Source organism: Pteropus vampyrus, unplaced genomic scaffold (assembly GCF_000151845.1).
Source record: "Pteropus vampyrus isolate Shadow unplaced genomic scaffold, Pvam_2.0 Scaffold5, whole genome shotgun sequence".
Taxonomy (NCBI): domain Eukaryota; kingdom Metazoa; phylum Chordata; class Mammalia; order Chiroptera; family Pteropodidae; genus Pteropus; species Pteropus vampyrus.
The window spans coordinates 7,197,044-7,220,882 of record NW_011888786.1 but is presented as its reverse complement, the minus strand read 5'-3'; the positions used below and the strand labels follow the sequence as shown (position 1 = coordinate 7,220,882).

General features: G+C 38.2%; 1 protein-coding gene across 4 annotated transcripts in view; it reads left to right on the top strand.

Moving 5' to 3' along the window:
- Positions 1 to 1,968, top strand: part of PPARGC1A (PPARG coactivator 1 alpha) — a 609,551-nt gene extending 607,583 nt beyond the window's left edge. For 2 of the 4 annotated variants that reach the window (XM_011365217.2, XM_011365230.2), the window contains exon 14: positions 1,379 to 1,914. In XM_011365217.2, the coding sequence (XP_011363519.1) occupies positions 1,379 to 1,482 (104 nt within the window). In that variant the 3' untranslated portion in view covers positions 1,483 to 1,914. Of the gene's footprint in view, positions 1 to 1,378 lie in introns of all 4 variants that reach the window. The other 2 variants (XM_011365225.2, XM_023533889.1) reach the window with 2 other exon arrangements.
- Positions 1,969 to 23,839: the final 21,871 nt, after the last annotated feature.

Sequence of the window (23,839 nt, the reverse complement as noted above, 5' to 3'; positions counted from 1 at the left end):
GAACAACAGCTGCTCATAAGGTTTTAGTAATATAAGCAAACTATTCATTAGGCTATGAAGAGAAGGGTAGAAGCCAGTATAATTTAAGAATTAACCATTTAAGATTTTAGTGAGGAAAGATTGGCCAGTTTTGTCCTTATTTTTATCTCTGATGCTAATTGTTATTGTTTTTTGTTGTTGTCTTTTTACCTGGAAAAACTCTCTGGACAAAAATTTAGTGAAGACAAGGAATGGTGAGAATGAAAGAAAAAAGAAGTAAAGAAAGTTCTTTGTTTTAAAATCTAAGATGGTTAAGATAGATTGTAGCTAGGGATAAAAAAATAAAATCAGCCTGGTGCTGGATAGCTGGAGGAATTAGAATGTTTTCAGTGAAACAACTTGTGAGGTCAATGATTATGCCTTTGCATTCGCTGGCATTATCCTCTTCTGTCATTTTGAGCATTTCTAATTTGTAACTTAGTCTGGGTAAAATATAGACATGTTCATATTTTAGTAAGATTATTTGTTTTCCCAGAAAAGTTTGTTTTCCCTTCCCAATAAGTGCTTTCAAAAGAATGAATGTATTTGCAGAGGTTTTCTGTTATAGTTCCAAGATATTCTTTCTCACTGTCTCACGCAAGACCAGCAAAAATATCTTACTTTTTATGGATGTTCATGGAAAAAAACAAAACAAAAAACCAGAAATATTAAAGAGCATTTCACTTTACGTTCAACATTGTTGAAACATATCGATTTTGTTAAGGGCTCTTTGAAGTAGCACATGGAACTTTGCACAAAAGCTGACTTGGACTGATTTAAGGGTCCAAGAAAGACCATGGCTTTATTTACACCTGTGTATTTTCTGTCTCCTATTCATGAATAAAAAGACTGAATTTACCTTCTTCAGACATGAAGAATTTCCCTAAACCTCTATTGTAAGAGAGTTTGTTCCACTATTGTGAGTGTACCCCGATGTATGGAGTAGGTGACTGGATCATATGTTTCTTTTGCCTCAAAAGGGAGCAGCAGAGTGAGGAGTGGGTAAAATTCTCATGATGCCCTCTCTCCCACTCAACTGGATTTTATGCTCAATGAAATAAGTCCCATTGAATAACAAAATTAGTTCCAGCATCTACCCTTGTTTTTCCATCTAAGTTGTTAAGGAACTTTGGATAAGTCATCCAACATGATATGTATGTATGTATGTATGTATGTATGTATGTATGTATGTGTGTGTATGTATGTGTGTATACACACATACACATACATACCAGGAAAGGAGTGGGGACTTATTTTTAAAGTGTATTGGTTGAATAAGTTGCTATCGAATCTTGAATTAGATGATTGAGTTAAAGACCATTGGCAAAGTGTGTATTAACCTGGCTTGGATTTCTTTCAGATTCCAATGCAGATGACTTTGACCCTGCTTCCACCAAGAGCAAGTATGACTCTCTGGATTTCGATAGTTTACTGAAAGAAGCTCAGAGAAGCTTACGCAGGTAACATGCTCCCTGGCTGAGGATGAAAGAGGGACGGTGAACACCTCACGGGGCAGCGCGTCCTTCCCCAACAGACTATTGCAAGTCATACTTAGGAATTTCTCCAACTTTACACTCTGTACAAAAACAAAACAAAACAACAACAATACAACAAGAACAACAACAACAATGGTTTACATGAACACAGCTGCTGAAGAGGCAAGAGACAAAATGGATATCCAGTAAGCACATGGTTATTCATGGGTGTCAGCTTTGCTTTCCCTGGAGTCTCTTGGTGATGGTGTGTGTGTGTGTGTGTGTGTGTGTGTGTGTGTGTGTGTGTGTGTGTGTGTACGCACGCCTGGTTTGGGGAAAGTATGTATGTACAGGTGAGGACTGGGGGTTCCTGACCAGAGTGTGCCAGGGCAAACCACTTCAAATGGCAGCAGTTCCATGAAGATACACGTAAAACCTAGAACTTCAAAATGTTCATATTCTATTCTAAAGGAAAAAAAAAAGCATAAATTCAAAAGGAAAGAAAACTAACCAACCAACCACAAACCACCCTAAAATGACAGCCGCTGATGTCTGGGCATCAGCCTCCGTACTCTGTTTTTTAAGGAAGTGCAAAATCAACTTGAAGCAAGCTTTCTCTCATAAACGTAATGATTACATGACAATCCCGAAGAAACCACAGGTTCCGTAGAACTAATATCCTTTCTCTCTCTCTCTCTCTCTTTTTCTTTTCTTTTCTTTTCCCCCTTTTGCCATGGAATCTGGGTGGGAGAGGATACTGCGGGCACTGGAATGCTAAACTTTCCTAACATTTTGAAGTTTCTGTCATTCGTCCTTTATCCTGACACCCATGTAAATGTCCAAAAAATGTTGATCTTCCACTGCAAATTTCAACAGCCTTGTCAACGGTCAAGCGTGCAGCTCGTTCAGTGGTTCTTTTTGAGGAGCGGGCACGGTGTTACATGACGAATGAGAGTTGGGTAGAACTCTCTGGGATGTGTTCAGATAGTGTAATTGCTACATTCTCTGATGTAGTTAAGAATTTACAGATGTTAAATGGAGTATTTTTATTTTGTGTACATACTATACAACAATGTTCTTTTTTTGTTACAGCTATGCACTGTAAATGCAGCCTTCTTTTCAAAACTGCTAAATTTTTCTTAATCAAGAATATTCAAATGTAATTATGAGGTGAAACAATTATTGTACACTAACCTATTTAGAAGCTGAACTTACTGCTTATATATATTTGATTGTTAAAAACAAAAAGACAGTGTGTGTGTTCGTTGAGTGCAACAACAACAACAAAATGATGCTTTATGCACATCCATCCCTTAGGTGAGCTTCGATCTAAGCATCTTGTCAAGAAATATCCGAGCCCCCTAAAGGTATTAACCACTTCTGCGATATTTTTCCACATTCTCTTGTTGCTTGTTTTTCTTTGAAGTTTTATACACTGGATTTGTTAGGGGAATGAAATTTTCTCATCTAAAATTTTTCTAGACGATATCATGATTTTATGTAAAGTCTCAATGGGTAACCATTAAGAAATGTTTTTATTTTCTCTATCAACAGTAGTTTTGAAACTAGAGGTCAAAAATCTTTTTAAAATGCCGTTTTGTTTTAATTTTTGTGATTTTAATTTGATACAAAATGCTGAGGTAATAATTACAGTATGATTTTTACAATAATTAATGTGTGTCTGAAGACTATCTTTGAAGCCAGTATCTCTTTCCCTTGGCAGAGTATGATGATGGTATTTATCTGTATTTTTTACAGTTATGCATCCTGTATAAATACTGATATCTCATTCCTTTGTTTACTGAAGAGACATATTTATCGTTGCAGATAGCCTATTTATTATAAATTACGAGATGATGAAAATAATAAAGCCAGTGGAAATTTTCTACCTAGGATGCATGGCAGTTGTCAGGGTGGAGTGTCAGTGTTTCATTTGGGAAATTCAGCTTTTGCAGAAGCAGTGTTTCTACTTGCACTAGCATGGCCTCTGACGTGACCATGACGTTGTTCTTGATGACATTGCTTCTGCTAAATTCAATAAAACACTTCAGAAAAACCTCCATTTTGAGCATCAGGATTTCATCTGAGTGTGGAGCCCCTGTGGAATGGAAGTCAGTTGTCTGGAGTGTGCATTCGAGTTTCTAAATTGAGATTCGATTACAGTTTGGCTGACATGACTTTTCTCGAAGACATGATATACCTACTTCTTAATCGTTCTTTTCCCTTCTTTCGCCCAACACGATCTTATAAAACGGATTTCACCCCCAGGCCAATGCAGCTAATTTTGGTAGCTGCATTCATTTATCACCAGCATATTGTGTTCTGAGTGAATCCACTGTCTGTCCTGTCGGATGCTTGCTTGATTTTTTGGCTTCTTATTTCTAAGTAGATAGAAAGCAATAAAAATACTATGAAATAAAAGAACTTGTTCACAGGTTCTGCGTTACAACAGTAACACATCTTTAATCTGCCTAATTCTTGTTGTTCTGTAGGTTAAATGCAGGTATTTTAACTCTGTGTGAACGCCAAACTAAAGTTTACAGTCTTTCTTTCTGAATTTTGAGTATCTTCTGTTGTAGAATAATAATAATAAAAAAGACTATAAGAGCAATAAATTATTTTTAAGAAATCGATATTTAGTAAATCATACTATGTGTTCAAGGACCAGATGTGTTCTCTATTTTGCCTTTAAATTTTTGTGATCCAATTTTAAATACATTCTCCTTTTTGCCCTGGATTGTTGACATGAGTAAAAATACTTGGTTTCTTTTCTTACTTATCAAAAGATAACACTACAGATTTCATGTTGAGGATTAATTTATTTCCCCTCTGGCCTGACAAATATTGTTACCATAAAGAGAGTTCTTTTTTCCCCCCATGGACTTCAAATTGCATCTAAAATTAGTGCAAAGAGAGAATCACTACAGATCCGAGTAGAGCTTTTGTATCTTATGCAGACACTGTGGGTAGCCCATTAAAACGTAAACTGTATTCCTTTTATTTTTATTTTTTTGTTGTTTTGGAGAGAATATTTCAAATGAACACATGCACCCCATCATCACTGGAGGCAAATTTCAGCATAGATCTCTAGGATTTTTAGATGACCATGGGCCATTGCCTTCACGCTGTGGTAAGTACCACATCTACAATTTTGGTAACCGAACTGGTGCTTTAGAAATGTGGGGTTTTTTTTTGTTTTTTTTTTTTTAAGAGATGTAGCAGAATAATTCTTCCAGTGCAACAAAATCGATTTTTGCTAAACGATTCTGAGAGCACAACGGTTGGGCTGTCAACATTCAAAGCAGCAGAGAGGGAACTTTGCACTATTGGGGTGTGATGGTTGGGTCAGTTGAAAAAAGGAAACCTTTTCATGCCTTTAGATGTGAGCTTACAGTAGGTAATGATTATGTGTCCTTTTTTGATGGCTGTAACGAGAACTTCAATCACTGTAGTCTAAGACCTGATCTATAGATGACCTAGAATAGCCATGTAATATAATGTGATGATTCTAAATTTGTACCTATGTGACAGACATTTTCAATAATGTGAACTGCTGATTTGATGGAGCTACTTTAAGATTTGTAGGTGAAAGTGTAATACTGTTGGTTGAACTATGCTGAAGAGGGAAAGTGAGCGATTAGTTGAGCCCTTGCCGGGCTTTTTTTTTTCCACCTGCCAATTCTACATGTATTGTTGTGGTTTTATTCATTGTATGAAAATTCCTGTGATTTTTTTTTAAATGTGCAGTACACATCAGCCTCACTGAGCTAATAAAGGGAAACGAATGTTTCAAATCTACTTCTGCTTTTCTTATTTATCATAACCAAACTCCTGGCATATTTCTCAGATCAGTACATATTACTCTCTTATTATTATTATTATTATTATTTTGTTTCCTTTCTGGATCTCCCTCCCTGCTTTTCCATATTTGTGGATAGATTTCAGCTCTAAGGTAATGTGCACCTTCTATATTGTACCTTGTCTCTTTGCAAATTGCAAAAGCAAAGCGGTGATTTCTACTATGAGAAGTGACATGAGACTTTAGCCAATGGATGAGCTCTGTTTTGCTATTTAGCCCTGGAAAGTGTGTATTTTTAAGTGCAAGCCATTGCCCCTGGTGAGAAACTTGCTAAATATTTAGCTTACAAAGCAGTTCTACTGTACATGAAATGAATGTTTTTCGAAGACTTGTAATAGGAGGCAGCCCCCCGCCCCCCATCATATGTAAATCATCAGGTTAAATATGGGACTAGCCAATAGCTGCTGACATGGCTTGCTGTCAGGACGTCCACTGTGTCTCGTAGGTGATTGGTGGTTCAAAAGACAGAGATGAGTGAGAATGCACTGTTAGCACTCGGGTGTCTCCTGATTTCAGATGGTTGTCCCGACTCCCAGCAACTTGCACAGTGAGACCCAGCATAAGCACAGCATTAGAGAAAGGTGGCTGAATATATCCTAACCCTGCCCCCTCATCTCATAGAGAAAAAACATGCTTTTAATTATTGGAAATGTGATAGAGATATCAGTCATACATTGAGATTTGCTAAATAAAAAGAAACACTTCCCATGGTTCTATTTCTATTGTGTACCAGTCTAAGATTCGCCACTTATTTTATCAAAATAGAATATAAAAGCTTACCATTATCTTAACCAAATAGTGCATTCGTCTACAACCATGGCTACTTAGCACTCCTAAGATTCAGTGGGTAAGCCTCAGGTATGGACTTGTTTCCACCGAGCCTTAAATCGTATGGTGCATTTTTCATCTTCTGGCTGGAACCAGCAAGGACATCAGAATAATGCAAGTCTTCCTTTAAAGGGTTAACTTTTTACTCTTAAAAACCTTTTGAGGGTAAAGAGGTATTTTTAAGAAATAGAAGAAATAGCAGTGGTAGCTGCTGGTCTGATACAGGGACATCCTGATTAGAGATAAAGGATTCATTTAATATTGTCCTCAAACATTAAATCACTTCCCCCCTTGATGATACTAATGGCAAAATAATTACTGAAACCAAAATTAGGCTGGCAAAAATAAATGAACACTGGATATGAGTAGTTTATTTAAAAGGAGTTTGTTTTAATTCAAAAGCCCTCTAAACTGAGTTTGTGTAAAGTATACAATGTGATATTGGTTCAAAATTCTTTTTCAGTATTGTCAATTTTCTCTTCATTGTAGCATTATTTAGCTAATCATTGGATATAATTTACAGCTCTAACAACATTATTATACTCATTTGACACTAGCGTTAATAGCTACACAGTTATAACTCAGTATTAATTATAGAATATTTTAACCAAAGTAGTTTTTGCAATATTTAACTTTATATTTATCTTATATTTTGCAATTCTCTTTGCTATTCCTTGTTTTCAAGCACATTATACGCCATTATAAATCAATCTTTGTACTTTATCCAACAGCAGAGTAATAAAGAAGGTCACAACTCATAGAGGAGTTCCTTAGAGGTTTGTAACATTGTGATTTAAATCTTAGAAAGACTTAATCAAAAGCCGAATTAATCCCTGGGGGAAAAGATGCTATATAGATTCTATTGATGGGCATGAAGCAGCCTATTTCTTTTCATTGGTATCTGTTAACATGGCGAAGAAAAGGAGCGCAGCTTTTCAGCGCAGCTTTTCAATAAGATTTCCTTGGTGGGGGAAGGATAATATGCAATAACCTTTGTGTCATGTTTCTATCCTTTCATTCAAAATGGCTCGTTTTATTCTTACTGTGGCGTTATCTGTTCTTCTAGTGCTTAGATAAATTAAATGTCCTCCACCTTCTTGGTCCCCTAAATATATTCCATGTGACTCCAGTAATTCTGCAAGGTCTCAAAAGCTCCACTCCACTTGAGCATGTGGAATGTGTGGGTCACATGAGCTGGTTTCCAGGGCTTCTGTTGTAATCAGGTGACTGCTCCGGGGCAAATTCTCAGGGGCACTGGAAACTTGCGGGAAGAAATGATCATTAAGCACAGGTATTTCCAGGACAAGGTTCTACTAAAAAGCCTAACTATTTCCATGACGGGGATGTGTACTAAGGACAGGAGGCCACCACTTTCCTGTATGCCTCTTTTCTGTTCTTAATCCATAGGAATGGGACCATATTCCTTTTAGCTCAAACAACCATTACTTAACATCTGCTGACTTATAGAAGGGGCAAAGTGGAATTAATTAATTGAAAAAAGTGAGAGAACTTTTAGAGGAGAAACCAAATGATCCTATAATATTTTCATGATTAAATTAAATGAGCATAATTATACATGCACATATGCACACCAACACAGTATTATAATCAAGAACCTTAAAATATTGTATTGTTTCAAATTTATGCATATAGCACTTACCGAAGGCAAGTAGCTAGTGTGATATTTGAATTTGCATATTGACCATTTTCATATTTTTTCATATATTAATTTCTAACAGGAAGAATCTGAATTATTAGGAAAAATCCTGGGGCGATTTACAAAAAATATTGTGCTTCTGCTCATTTTTGAACATCAGGGGCACTTAGCAACATTATCTTTTCTTTTTCCCACATAGTTTTCTGTGATGGATTTTCAATGAGATGACATCCAAGTGAAAGCCAAAATTAAATGGGAAGGAAAGAATGTTAAGTGGTAAAATCCTAAATAGCTTATTAGACTACTTAATTGGAGGAAATTTATTTTTGCTGCTGGTAGGAACTCTATAGTCAAGCTTCTCTTTAACAATACTAATTGATGGGAAAAAGAAGTATCTATAGTAATATAGTTACTGCATGATACCCTCCAGCAAGTCATTTAAGGGAATTCACAGGTACTTTTCTTTGATTGACTTCGGTGTTGTTGAAAATCAAGTCCCATCTTCCTTCATATCATTGCTTTCTTACTTCATTTCCAACCAAGTCTCTTGTTAACTCCTACCAGAGCTTCCCAGTGAGCCCAAAAGACTTGAAGGAAAATGAGGCCGTTCCCGTGCCTCATTTAAACATTTAGCAGGTTTTCGGCTTGATTGCTATACACTTTAATGAAATGACTAAAGTTTCATAGGGTTGAGAGGTGGTGCCCTCTGCAAGCACTTCACTATCTGTTGGCAGGAATGTGTGTACGCTCCCACAGAATAATGATTAATTGCTCTGCTTCCTAAAGAGGGATAAATTAGTAAACTGGTCACACAGCCTGTGATATGGCCATGTTACTTTCATGTCAGGTAACCTAATGATCAAGTCCAACACATGGGCTAGTCAAGAACCTTAATTTCCCTCCAATTATCTGGTTATATGAAAAAAAAGAAAAAGAAACATTCTGGTACCTATTTACTGAGCTATCTTTCCCAGGGTCAACCATCTGAATTGCTTTTAAGGCTGTCCAATAGGAAAACAATTGAAGGAAAAGTAAAAATTGGAGTTCACCACCCAGTGTTTGAGCCCAGTGTCTGAGGATGGAAAGTACCTGTTTGTTGGGCTGACATTTTCCTACTTTTAATGACAGGTATGGTGGCATACAAAGGGAGCACCAGTGCATGACCCTGATGAATGAAACAATTCACAGAGAGTTCATAAGAGTTTCCTTGTCACATGGTGCCAGGGTCTCAGTGAGCCGCCTTCTGCCATGGCACCCCACACCGAGGACTAAGACTAGAAGATCAGCTGAAGCAAAGAGAAGGAATAAGTAGAAGGTTAAGCAAACACATTTGAACTTCAGGTACAAAGCAAGGTTTGGGTAAAGATTTCCCATGGTTTCCTATTTGCCTTCCATGCATGTGGCTTCATTCTGTAGAATTTTATAAACAAAAGAGGCGATTGTCCAGCTTGGGCAGCAGAGCTGTGAAGAAGAGGATGTGCCTTACAAAGCTAGTTCCATGTGCATGTGGTTCTGTGTCAACTAGGTGCCAATTGGCCTTTACCAACCTGGTGTTTGCTCAGAGGAGTTGATTAAAATCCGTAAAGTGGGACTGCAAGTGTCCAGTGTTCAATTTTTGCAGTTATTCTAAAACCTAACTGTACAAAGGTTGGCAAATACAGCCGAGAAATTGAGCACTAGACACTCACAGCCGCAGTTTATGGATGGCCTTTTTTGGGGTAGTGTCCTTGCTGCATCTGGCACCAATGGTAGAGAAAAGAAGGCTCAGTTTCTAACAGCTATATATCTGAGCTCCATTTCCAATCCAGTGGTCCAGCTCAATGATGTCAGTTAAAATTACGAAGTAGGAAAGAGAGGTAGTTGGTCCATGGACTTTGGTCTTTGGAATTCTATGAACTTAGAAGAAAAATAGCCTAGGGCTTGTGGGCCACATGGTGGGAGAAAAATGTTCAAGGAATGACAGGTATAACAATGGCCGCAAAACAGGTATTGTCACAGACTCTTTAAAACCTGCTTTTAAATTGTAATTAGAAAACATTTTAAACAAACACAGAAGTGCATAAAATAATAGACTAGAACTCCATGTATATGCTACCTAGAGTTACGAGATCTTAACATTTTACCTTGTGCCTGTGATCTCTCTTAAACCAAATCACTTACCCATCTCCTTTTTCTCCCGCCCTGCTCAGCAGTGATCTGTCTCTTGTGGTTGGTATGTATTATCTCCCTCTATTTCGTTTTCTTTTAACTACATTTCCGTATATCCCAAAGTAAGATGCGGTATTATTTTCTGTCTTTTGAAAATTTACATAATGTTTTCTTACTGTATGTATCCTTTTTGCAATTTGCCAGTGGTGCCTTTTAATGCAAATGCAATTAGTACAATTCAGCCTTGGTGTAAGCCAGAAGGAAATCCTTCTTTCCAGGTGTTTGGAGTTGCCTTAGCAGCTGCTCCAACTGTCCCAGCTAATCATTCTTCACAGCGTGGCTGACATTCATCTTGGCTTCCTATTTATCACTTTGGCTCAGTGCATTTATGCAATATCTTTAAAAGTCTTCGACCCTTGATCCACATCCTCATCTTGCTTATTGAGTGGTTATAAAGTTATTCCAAGGGAACAGGAGGTCATAAAATCACAGCAGAAGATGGAAACCCATACTTAGGTAGTTATTTATTTTTTTATAAAAGAGTGAATTCTTTGATTTTTCTTCTTTGTTAAATCAGAGATTTTTACCAGACTCCTAACCTTCTCATTCCCACATACCTGCAAGCGGCCATGCCCTCTCCAGAGAGGGCATTGAGGAACCCCAGCACGGAAGAAATTATTTCTTGTAATAGTAACCGATTAAACTAGTTACCAGCTGCGGAGCATGTTTCAGCACTTAAGTTAATTGAACTGTTGCAAACTAAATATAATTCTAAATTGTTTCAGTATTCCAAAACACTTCATGCGTGCAGATAAAAATGAAAAAAAAAATTACCAAATCGGTTTGAAATGTGCAAATCAGGCATACAGCGCTGACATTTAGATCTATGACCTGATAACTCTGCAGTAGGTACCTTGAAAAACTTTGTGGGCTTTTTTCTTCTTCTTTTGCTAAGCTCTCCTTTGAAACCCCTGAACCACTACTTGATGTGATATTCAATAAGTGGAAGTCAGGCTGCAATCAGAAGGGGAACTGTCTGCATCAGTGTTTTTGTACCAATTTGCCCAGAAAATAATCTCTTCATGATTCATTTCACAGGCCAAAAAAGAAGAATTGTTGAAAGGAAGTTGAGCTTAAGAGAGGAAATGCAGTGTTTTATTCTGGGAGAATCTGGCTAGAATTTGGTTTGTGAATCTGTTTGGCGGGCATGATTCTCCTTGAGGTGGCAATCTTTCTGTATTTTGGACCACTGTGCACAATCAATGAATCTTTAAATTGAAGAAGGAAACGGGTCCTGAAGTAAAACATGGCTGGTGAAAGATGTCACTCTTTCATCTGATATGTCCCTTCTTCTCCATATCTTTCCCATCACCTAACAAATATATGGATGACATTCTATTTCCAGAACCTTCTGTTAGGTGTGAAGTTTCCAACCCTCTACATAGATCAGGCCAAAGGATAAGACTGAATGGATTGTTTTGAGAGGCTTAGAAGGAGTGTGAACCTGTTGGCAGCTTAACGAATCATCATGAGCAACAAATTGCACAAGGCCTGTAAAAATTCTCCCTCTGAGGTCTCCCCTCCTCCTCTCAAAGAAAACGTAAGAATAAAATCAAGGGAAACACAATGTCTGTTGTTTTTCAGAACTCAGGAAGATAAATAAAAGTCAAAGGATTATAAAACTAACATCAGGGTGAGGGGCTTAGATGACACAAGCATGGATGCTCAAGGTCACATAAAGAGGGTAAGTTCTTGGCTTCAGGTCACACAGTGGTAGAGTCTGGGTTAGAACATAGGCCATTGTCATTTCAGTTACACCACAAGCTACCGAGCACCATACACTATCAGAACATGAACCAGCAACGCATCGACAAGGACAAAGATATGTAGAACAAACAGTCCATAAGGACCATGTGAATATTGACTGAGCAGTTGGGCAGAGCTGGAAAGGGAGCAGGTCCATCTTGTTACAGATTATTACAGTTGCATCAACAGTACGAGTTGGGAGGTCTATGGCAGAGTTTTTTCTCTAAAATATCTCTTCCATAGCTTACGATTAACTAGGAATTGAACACTTGGTGATTCAAATATTTTTTAATTAAACTGAAGATACTCCTGAGAAAAATAGTAAACTGTAGCCATTTCCAGTTCTAGCCCACCACTGCTCAGGTAATTTCAAGATGAAAGCTAGTTGTGTTAAGGCAAAAATGGGAGAAATCTGAATATCCGTGTCCTCACTTCCTGGAGGAAAGCTGGAAGGACAATGACACCTTTATAAAAATATCGGCTGTGTCTCAGACACTGTTTTAGTCACTAAAGCGGCAAAAATAAATTAATGAGGGACCCTGTCTTTAAGCACTTTGCAATCTAGTGGATGCACACAATGTGCTGAGTGTAAAACTAAGAAATGTCCCATGATCTATGGAAACGAAGCCACCACTCAGAATGGAGGATGGGCAGCGAAGGTGTCATGGAATCTTTACAGCCCGAACTGCCCCTTGATAGGTAGAACTGGGAAGTAGGAGAAGAGGAAGTAGTGAAACCCTCTCTTTCCCCAGATCGTTCCCGGAACTGAGAACATTTAAGATTTCCCTGATCTGTCTGCCACCTTTCCATGACTTATGTCAAGTGATGCTTTCTCCACAAAAACTTTCCTGACCTATCTCTCTCCACTTTTCTGCCTCATATTTGTAGAACTGACACCATTTTTATGTCTTCTGCACAGCCACAGCGATGCTAATATCATATTCTAATTTATTAATTTACCTTTGTTTTGCCCTTGAATTTGTGAGGATGTTGGCTGGCTGACTGGATGGATAGATGAAAACTGACAGAATTTTCAAGTTGAGCTCCACTAATCCCCACATGCCCTGATTCTGCTTCGTTTCTGGAATATTATTCTTCTCAAGATCATATATAAGTGGCAAGTTACGATCCTCGAGTTGGGAGAGTGATTCCTGAAGCCTCCTCTGAGAAATTGGGTGTATGGAATACTCATGTGGTGTCATTTTCCCTCTTATGGCTCATTAAAGAAACCACCCCTCTGACACAACAGTTTTACCAAGACACAAATGTGATTTCTTCATTTGAGAGTAGTTATCACAAGCTCACTCCACTTGGTCCATGCAAAACATTGGCTTTCTTTCCTCAGAGCTTGACAACTCCCCAACAGGCAAGCTCTGGGGAAGTTGTCTGCTGCTTCTTGCCTCTCAACTTCTTCTAAACATCGTTTGCTATTCTTTCCTAGCTGCATGGTTCTGATTTTGGATTCTTTGGATTACACATCATCCAGAATAACTTTTAGGGGGTTTTGCCCAGTGAGGAACTTGGGTCAGGCAAGAGGGATGCTAATCATTGGGACAGCTTTCCCAGGAGCTGGCCATTATTTAAATAATCTGGTTACAGTTCTAGGGGAACCTATTCGGGAGAAGAGAATATCTTCTGATCCTTAGAACTTAGGGAGGCTTGAAACTTAGAGCAAAAGCCCCACCTGAGCTCACGTGGATGAAGCTGGGGAAGATTTGCTCATGACTTCTAAATAGTAATCCAAAAAGTCTCATTTCTGTGTCCAAATAAATTGTCACATCATATGCATCTCTTATCAGAAATCTATTTATCAAGAAAGAGAAGCCTGTTGTCCGTAATTTCTGTTTTCCAGGTGACTGATACTAGTTAGTTTTCAGCCAGAACAATTTATTTCTAGCTGAAACCAAAGCAGAAAAAAATGCTGCTGTGCAGTAAGATTTCTTTTCTTGAAATGATAAATGGGATGAAGATACTTATCTGGGAGAACAGGTTTCAGGTGGAGCTTCCATCAACAGTACTTTGAAATGCATTGTTAGACTATGGCTGACCTAGGTAAGGAATAAAAATAGCATGTCATATTTTGACTACATTAACTCATTTCCAACACAAGATGCTGAGTCCCCTGCACAATGATAGACTTGCTTTGAAATTAGAAAGTGCTGACTTTGTTAATAACTCTAGAGCCAGTTCTCAATTATTGGCATTTCTTGAAAGATATCACTACTTTTCCCAAAGCTATGGCTCAATCTTAGAATTCATCTCAGATCTCAATATAGAGAACAAAGTTTTAAATCAACCTATCATCCTCTTTATTATTGATTGCTCCCCTAAAATTATCCCTTCTGCGTAGTATGTATATGGAGTCAGCACTGAAACCCCAAGAAATTGACAAACTGAGAAATAATTAAGACAACCTGACAAGGAAATAACTGTCTACCCTACTTGCATGTGATCCTAGGAAATTTATTTCTTCACTTCTTAGCCTCATTTTCTTCAATAGAAAATAGAAAAATAAAGCCCATTTGGTGGGGTTGATATGCCCTTTCCAGAGCTTATCTATGTAAAAGAACTTGGCAAACAATGAACTTACTCCCTTCTCTTTTAGTAGCTCAATTGGGCAATTGGAATGTTTTTGAAAAAATGGAAAGTTATGGTGAAATCTGAAGTCAAAAGGATACCTTTTTATATAAGATTTTTTAAAGTTCTCATACACTATTGTAGACAGTAAAGCCGAAGGGAACACAACAAAACAGAATCTCTGACTGAGGTTGGAACTAGACGCTCTGGATTCTAGTTCTGGTTTTAATATTGACTGGCTATAAGTACTTTGCCAATGTGCTTTAGGTACTACGTTTCACATATCTGAAGTGGGAAAGATAGCTTCCAATTCTAACATTCTACGAAAATAGAAAAATATACTTAGCACATTAACCTCATCTTTTTCTTTCTATTCTAGCAACATATACATATTCTCCTCCATTAATTTATTTTCCTTTACTTTCATGTTAATATTCTTCTGGCTTTTTTCTTTAATTGTCTCTTCTTTATACATGTTCTTCTTAAGATGCATCATTAACTACAATAACATTGACCTCCCAAAGAACATGGACGATAACTTCTAAATTGATTCCTCCAACCCAAATCACTCTCCAAAGCTTCAGACTAACTTCTGGACCTAACTTCTGGACATTTTCCCCTGGAATTTTCAATACAGTATGTCCAAAACCAAAAACATTATTTTATTCCCTAAAAATATATTTATATTTCCCTTTTCAAAGATTCTCATCAACTCAAATTTCCCCGGCAAAAACTTATGAATCATCCTAACTCCTCCTTCGTTTTCATCATCATATCTAATCTCATCAAATCTAAGATCACCAAGTTTATTCTACTTTTTCCAAAACTTTCAAATTGATCTATTTTGATCCTTATTATTCTGATTACAATCAATTCCATTATATCTTCCATCTAGCAATCAATATATTGCTTCTAAAACTCTCATTCCATCCTACCCTGCTCTTATTTAGAGCCCATGGATGGTTTCACATTGCTCTCGAACCAAACACGAAGTCGTTATCATAGAGTATAAGTTCACCTAAGAATGGTCTCTACCTTCCCCACAAAACATTACTTTTCACCATGCTCTCAGCCTCATTGCTCCCTGTACTCTAGCTCTAATCTGACTTCATCCTCTGCAGCTTTTGGAAGATACCCCACTCCAACATATTTCCAAAACTTTGCAAAGGTATTCCCTCTGTTTGGACTGTCTTCTCTCGCCTTCTTTATTGAAGCGGGCCTGGGTCTTTTTCCCATTGTGGTTAAAATTCATGCTTTGGAGTAAGACACGCCTAAGACAAAATCCCAGATCTAGCACTTACAAGCTCTGTAATGGTAGGCAGGTTACTTATGTTCTCTAAATTTTGGTTATATCACCTTTAAAATGAAAATAATAGTACCTGCTACATAATGTGGTTTTAAAGATTAAATAAGATTAAATAAAGGTTAAATAAGCTTTGATATGGCATATAGTATGGTATCTGGTACATAAGAACATTCAATAATTATTAACTAATATTTGTCCTTTACAACTAGACTCTAAGTTCCTGTCCCTATACCACAACCACACCTTTCTATGTCCTGATCTGTCCCTCTGTGATGCCAGGGGCAGTCTATTTTGTTTACATTTACTTTGCATTTGTCACTGTGTCTGACCCATAGCAGGCCCACCATTAAATTGTCATTTCCATCAAGATTTAACTCTGACACTGGTTCTTCTAGGAAGATTTTATTAAACTCCTCTAATCTTCCCACAGCATTGGTTAAATATTTCTCTTAAGTAACAGTCTCCGCTTATACACTATTGGAATAATTTCTCTTTCTTCTCTAGACTCTTGAGTTTCTGGAGGACAAAAGACTATGTCATTTATATCCTTGAATCCCCAACATCTTTCCCAGATCCATATAGTAGTACTCAAGAAAAGGTTTTTGAATGAATGAATGAATGAATGAATGGATTCTCCCTATTACTCTTGTCTTCCTCTCTTTGTTTTTTTCTTATCATGCTCCATTTGCATTCATTTATAAAAATCAGACAGAGAATGTGGAAACCAATTGATGTCAGGCAGGTGAGACCATTCTTCACCTTAGAATAGGCATCATAGACAGCTCCTGGTGTTCTGATGAAATACCCATAGGACAGTGGCACCTGGATTGGAAAGGTTCTTCTATGACAGGAGCTCTAGACAAGCTTTCCCCTGAACAAGGGCATGAGAACAGCACAGGCCAGTTGCCAGGGACTGGGAAGACCTCTCTGAAGGTTGTCTGGAAGCCTGGTATGTAGGTAAGGGTCCACCCTCTGACTCTGCCCATAGGGGTTTAAGTAAGAGGCTGGAAGGACTATGAGTTTCTAAATGCTCAAGGGAGAGTGGCTAGAGATGGTCTGAAAAGGAAGAGGAAGACTTCTCTACTCTGTTCTCTGGGCCACGGCCTCCAAATCACCTTGCAGACCAGGCAAAAAGCTGAGCTGACCCTGATATGCATCAGAGTGAAAGGGAAGAATTCTTTCAGCACCTACAGGACTGGTGCCAGGGAGTTAACATTTGGAAACCTCAGCGCAGCCTGGTCGTTGTTTGAAAAGCAGCAGATCTTGAAGCAAATGCCAGTGAGGTGCAGAGGGGAAGATGTGAGGACAAGGACTTCAGGAGTGAGCTATTAGAGAACATTCAAGAAACCAAGAAACCCGATAGCTCTTTTCCTTGTCAAGAGAGGGAGGGAAGGAAGGAGAGAGAGAACAAGAGAGAGAGAGCGAGCGAGCGAGAGAGAGTGAGAGAGAGCGAGAGAGAGAGAAGGCCGTTCAAAGGAGCATTCATCGAAGCAGTCTGCTCAGGGTTTTCAGGGAATTGGGAGGGCAGATGCTACAAGGTTATTGGAGTCAGTGTCAAATGCAAGAACAAAGTGGCAGTGACATGAGCTAAGAAATGACTAAGCACTCGAGGCCTGGAGTAGCTAATAGATGGATCCAAATGCCAAGTGAAACAGTTGTCTCAACTCATTTGAATACTTCTGAAGAGGCGATGAAAAAAAATCACAGGAAAAAAAGGAACCTATTCTCTTCTGGAACATCCCAAGATAAGATGACAATATTGCCTTATTCTGTTACACTGGATTATGATGGATCTAGCCCCCTTTTTAGTCACTTTCTCAGAAGTTTTACAGTGGAAGTTTTAGAACCAGTGCACACCAAGATTCCTTCTGATATGGGGGCTTTTCCTCTTAAGGAATCACTTATTTGCAACGTGGGACTTCCTCTCTCTCATGACGATGCAGAGTTTTAAGTTAAAAGGCATGGTTTGGCACAGAAGCAATTAAGCTTTTGGTTTATATAGAACTTGCTTCTTCTTCCTCCTATTTCTGTTTCTCCTTTTTCATCAGTGTTTCTGTATTTGGCGGAGGCTGAAGAATTTGGGTCTGAGGGATACAGCGAAGTAAAGAAAGAAAAGTTAGAGAAGGCAACTTTCATATGATGGATTTTATGCTCTCTCGGGGAGTTTGCATGTGAAGAGTCATTGAGCTCATGCTTGGCACATAGTAGATGCTTGATAAACACTCCTATCCTTGCCACCCCCTCCCTTTTTAGTTTCCTCTCTCCTTAGCTCCTCTTTAGTTTTTCTTGATTAAGAAGGATAAATATTGTTTTGAAGTGAATTATCGATAATGACAAAAGCTATCATTTACGAAATATCTTTTATACCAGATTCTGTATTAGGCATTTTTGTGATCTCAGTTATGCTTTATTGGAGCACAGAATGGAAGGGTCAACTATACCCACTTTCCAGATAAGAAAACTGAGTCAATACGAAATGAGTCCCTGACTTTATAGCTAAAAAGGGATGGAGCTCGAAAAGTTCGGGTTTTCCAGACTCTAAACCCATTATTTTTTAATGTGCTGCATTTCTCTCATGGACTATGCCAAGTGTGGCTTTCTCGGAGCAAACCTGTGTCACTCATATTGTCACTTGGGTCAGAGCTAGTTAAGTTGGCGAATTAGTTTTGGGTGGCCCTCCCTTTGGCATGCTCCTTTTTCCAACCTTCTGCTTGAACAGCGTCTAATCATGCCACCCTTTTAGTCAAGCACTTTTGATCATCTCCTGTAACTGGAACTCATCTACCCCTATATCTCTGTCCTATTGGGGCCCAAGATTTCTATTAGCTAACTAAAAATAAACTTATTTGGGCTAATAACTCTTAATTCCAAATCAGTTCGCCTCCTTAGGTACTGAATGTGGAGTCAGTACCTAAGATTGGAATTTCAACTGGTAAGGAGTTGCTGGGAGAGAGAAATTTCTGAAGCAGACCAAGCTTCACTGCCTCTCAAATTTCAGTGAGGAGGGGTCATCGATTCTACCTACACGCTGGCAGCTCCTTGCTCACAAAAGCCTCCACTGAAAAACCACCACCAGGTGTTGAGATCTGAGACTCTAGTTTTCTAAATAATAAGCTCAAGTTAGGAACGACTTTCTCTGATTTTTAAAAATATTTATCGAGCACTTACTATATGCTAAGCTCTATTCTAGGGAGGAGATTCAGTGAGGGAATAACTCAAGATCCTGGAGAGGTTCAATGTTGCTGGATATTTTCTCTTTGTCTTCCTTTTTTATGGCCATTTTTCTAGCCTGTTGAACACTTGGGAAGACACCCTTGAAAAGATCAAGTATCAAATGGCTAGGGAGAAAAGAATACGAAAAAAAGAGAGGATATTAGTTTTAAACTGCTCATTTAGAATTACTAGTTTCAATCAATGACAATTTTAAGATATTAAATTCATTCTGGAGTAACTTGTCAAAAAAAAAAAAAAAAACAAAAAAAAAAAAAACCCCAGAAAATGTGCCATTACTGATATTCTCCAAGGTTTTTCTAATAAGATCAGGGTCAGTGATGGGAAATAAGCTGGAAGATGAATAAGTTGTCAGAATGCAATTGAGTTCCAAGGAGTTACCACAACTTCCCAAGAAACGCAGCATGAGCAACTTTGTTCTGAGACAATTATTAGCGAGGCCTTCGGTGAACTAGCCCAGGGAACAGCTGCTGACTTCTTATCACATAAAATAGCGCTGGACCCTTCTCGTACTTAACCTACTGAAAAGCATTTCCTGGCATTCTCCTCTGAGTTAAAGCAGAGCAAGAGGCAGCCGCGGGAACCCCCTCTGCTCCTCTGATTCTGCACTCATTTCTATTTTGTCAAAAAGTCTTGATAGATTCTTCTCAGGGCCTAACTGGAACCAGATCCTGCCTCCATTAGTTACTAGCTGTGTGACTTTGGCAAGCCTATAACTCCTCTAAGCCTCAGCTCCTATATCTATAAAATGGGCATCATATTAATGGTGACTAAAAGTAACAGTGCCTGTTTCTCTGTCCAAGCACTGCAGGCCAGAGATAGATCCCCTCATTGGATGCTCACAGTCCCCATTAGTTAAGTCCCCATCAATAGTTATTATTATCAAGAATTATGGTCATAGCTCAGAAATCAGTAGAGGTGACATTTTAAAAAATCATATATATTTCTTTTAATTGCAAATGACTGTGCAACTTCTCTGATAACCATCTCTGCCAGGAGACGTTTTCATCATTTAATAAATGGCCTGCTTTGGAAGGGCTTCTGCACTCAAGTAGATAGTGCTACCTCCAGCTCCCACCAGTGCTCTTAGGACTGTAGGACGGTGAGCCACTTAAATGACTGAAAATATATACTAGGTAGTAAACAAGTACGTAGAGTCCTTAAGTGCTATAGTAATTTCTTGCTGAATGGAGAGAGAGAGAGAGAGAGAGCGAGAGAGAGAGAGAGAGAGAGAGAGAGAGAGAGCGCGCGAGAACGAGGTTTTCTATATGCCTCATTCGGCACTCTTTAAAAGTGAAGTGGGAAATCAATGTCTCCGCCTGTGCCCCTGATTCTATGACCTGCTCTATGATTTGGTTTGCAAATTCCCAACCTTGCAGAACCCAGAGGGATGCATGGGTTTCATTTTCTGTAGATCCTGGTGAAGTCTCCTTGTCATAGGTCTCTGTCTCTAGAGAATACATTCCTCTTGAAGGAGGAAGGGGAGGGTCCCTTTAGTTCTGCCATCTCTTCTTTCCATCCTGATGGCCCCCAGTCCTTTCTCTATTCCACTCTTGTTATGGGATCTGTTAGAAAAGAAAAATCAATTCTCTAGTTGACATCAGCCAGTAAAATTTGCTCATAGGTCCTCCAACAACAACCCGATGAATCCAGCCACATTTCTCTCAGGTTACAGTTCAATAAAGTCTCCCAACAGTCTTTATCATTACTCCCCGTCACACAGACCCCTCAGCAGCCACTTTTCACGATCACTTTTAAACCTTCTTGTAGGGATCTATTTTGTCATTTAGTTGTCTGGTGCATTTGGGGATATAAATTGAACCGGGACAGCGAGGGTGAGGGTTCAAAAACCAAAGCCCTGGGTTTTTACCCACCCTTAGTTATTCCATTGAGTGTTTGCAGCAAAATATTAGAGCAAGAGAGGGTAACCTTAGACAGTGCTGACTGCTAAAGACTTGAGATAGCTACTTCCTAGGCATCACCTGGTCCCTGCATCATAAGCACCATCTTTTGAATCATTCATTTATTTATGATAGACCATGGATGAGAAACACTTTATGAACCCCTACTATGTGGGCAGTAACGGGGCTACTGAGAAGACACAGGACCAGGTCACTGCTCACAGTCTAGAAGGGGAGGCAGACAAGCTAACAGGGTCTCTAGAGTAAAGGCAATGGGTCAAGGAGTCTTCAATGGCTTTCAAATTGCAAGAGAAGTTTCTTCTCCCATCAGGAGTAGGGGCATCAGAGGAAACACTTCTAGGCATGCTTTCTAGGCATTGAGTCTTTAAAGTCTCAGATGAGTTAATTAGGGGAAAAAGCAAAAGATAATGTTCTTGGACATCAAACTGACTTATACTAAACTTTCATGTCTACCATATATTAGCAGTATTACCTTACACAAATTACCTAGCCTCTCAAAATTCAGGTTCCTGAGCTCTATAATAGATATAGCCTGTTGGTAGAATTTTATGAAAATTAGCAAAAAATATGTAAGCACAAGACTCATTTCTAACACTGAGTAAATACTCAATATATGAGACTTTTTGTTAATATTGTGTATGATAATTATTTATTTTATATTATAAAATTTATCAAGGATTAAATGATAGAAGCTAGACATGCTCTATTGAGGAAATTAAAAAAAAAAATCAGTTTGATATTGGCAATAGGTATGGAGGAGCTGGGTAGGAGACCTGGGTAGATGACACACATGGATAGTCAGGCAGGAGACAGTTCATTAAGGGCCATGTAACCTGTGTTAAGGAGTACGGGTTATTTTTCTGGAAGGGGATGGGAGCCATTGATGGTTAACAACATTTTAGGAAAGTTTGTGTGGAAGCAACTAGACATCCCAGTGATGATAATGTGGCCCTTCCTGTTGTCAGCTGTCTGATGCCAGCTCACAAAGCCTTGGATCATTTCCCACCTAGCCATGAAAAATAAAAACTAAGGAATTACTTTGGCTCTGAAAAATTTTCAGCAAATTTTTCAGAGAGTAAAAATTCTCTGTAAAATGTTGAAGATTTCTCCCTGTCACTCTGAAATGCCCTGAATTTCAAGCAGCTATTATGTTGCTGACTCACTTCCAGTTTCATAAGGATCTGGGTTGAGTTGTCATGTGTTATAAATCTCTAGTTACGGAATCTCTCTACTGCTATAAAGTAGACTTGGAAATGTGTTAAAGGAATTCATGGTGGGCTAAACAGAAGTTGAGTTCTATAATTTTGCTTTTTTTTTTTCACTATAAAAAGACCTATAATATTTTTACAGAGGGTCATTGTTTAATTTTTGTCTTAAGGAGAAGATGTCAAGGCGTGGACTTCCAAGGGGTATGTCTGTGTAAGACTGATTGTATCTAACATACATTTCCCAGGGCTTATTTTAATGCCTTATGAAATCTCTACATCGTTCATACAAACACATGTCCGATCTCTGACAGGAGGCAGATTTCTCTTTATTTAATTATTTATTTTCTTTATGGCTGAGTAATATTTCATTGTATACATGTACTACCTCTTCTTTATCCATTCATCCATTAAGGGACATCCAGGTTGCCTCCATATCTTGGCTATTGTAAATAATGCTGCAATGAACATAGGGATGCAAATGTCCCTCTAAAGTAGTGTTTTGAGTTTTTTCGGATATATACCCAGAAGTGGCATTACTGGATCCTTTTCTGTTTCTTGTTATAGCCTTTGTGTTAAAGTCATTTTGTCTAGTATAATCATCGCTACCCCAGATTGTTTTTTTTCATTTTCATTTTCATGAAATATCTTATTCCATCCCTTTACTTTCAGTCTATGTGTGTCTTTTGATCTGAAGTGGGTCTCTTGTAGGCACCATATGTAAGGGTCTTGTTTTCTTATCCATTCAGCCACCCTCTCTTTTGATTGGAGCATTTAATCTTTTTTCTTTTAAAGTAATTATTTATATGCAGTTATTGCTATTTTATTATTCATATTTTTGATACATATTTTTTCTTCTTCTTAAAGAAGTCCCTCCACCATTTCCTGTAGTACTGGAATGATGTTGATCTCCTTTAGCTTTTTCTTGTCTGGGAAACTCTTTATCTGTCCTTTGATCCTAAATAATAGCTTTGCTAGGTAGAGTAAGTTTTGTTGTAGGGCCTTGCTTTTCATCACTTTGAATATTTTATTCCAATCCCTTCTGGCCTACAAAGTTTCTGTTGAGGAATCAGCTGACAGTCTTATGGGAACTCCTTTGTAGGTAATTAATTGCTTTTCTTTTGCTGCTTTTAAGATTCTCTCTTTGTCTTTAACCTTTGGCATTTTAATTATATGTCTTAGTGTGGTCATCTTTGGGTCCATCTTCTTTGGGACTCTCTGAGCTTCCTGGAGTTGTATATCTATTTCTTTCACCAGGTTAGGAAGTTTTCAGTCATTAGTTCTTCAAATAGGTTTTCAATTTCTTGCTCTCTTTCTTCTCTTTCTTGTACCTCTATGATGTGAATGTTGTGGGACTTGTATTGTCCCAGAAGCCCCTTAAACCATCCTCATTTTTTTTTGGTTTCTTTTTTCTTTTTGCTGTTCTGATTGGGTGTTTTCTGCTACCTTATCTTCTAAATCACTGATTCAATCCTCTGCTTCATCTAATCTGTTGATGTACTCTAAGGTATTCTTCATTTTGGTTACTGTATGCTTCATTTTTGACTGGTTCTTTCTGATGTTTTATATCTTCATTTTTATGTTTTCTATCTCTTTGTTGAAGTTTTCACTGAGTTCATCTACTCTTCCCCTAGGTTCATTGAGCATCATTATAACCAGTGTTTTGAATTCTCCATCTAGCAGATTACTTGTCCCCATTTTGTTTAGTTCTTTTTCTGTAGATTTGTTCTGATCTTTCATTTGGGACATGTTTTTTTGTCTCTCCATTTTGGCTCCTTCCTGTTTTGTTTTTTGTTTTTCTTTTCTT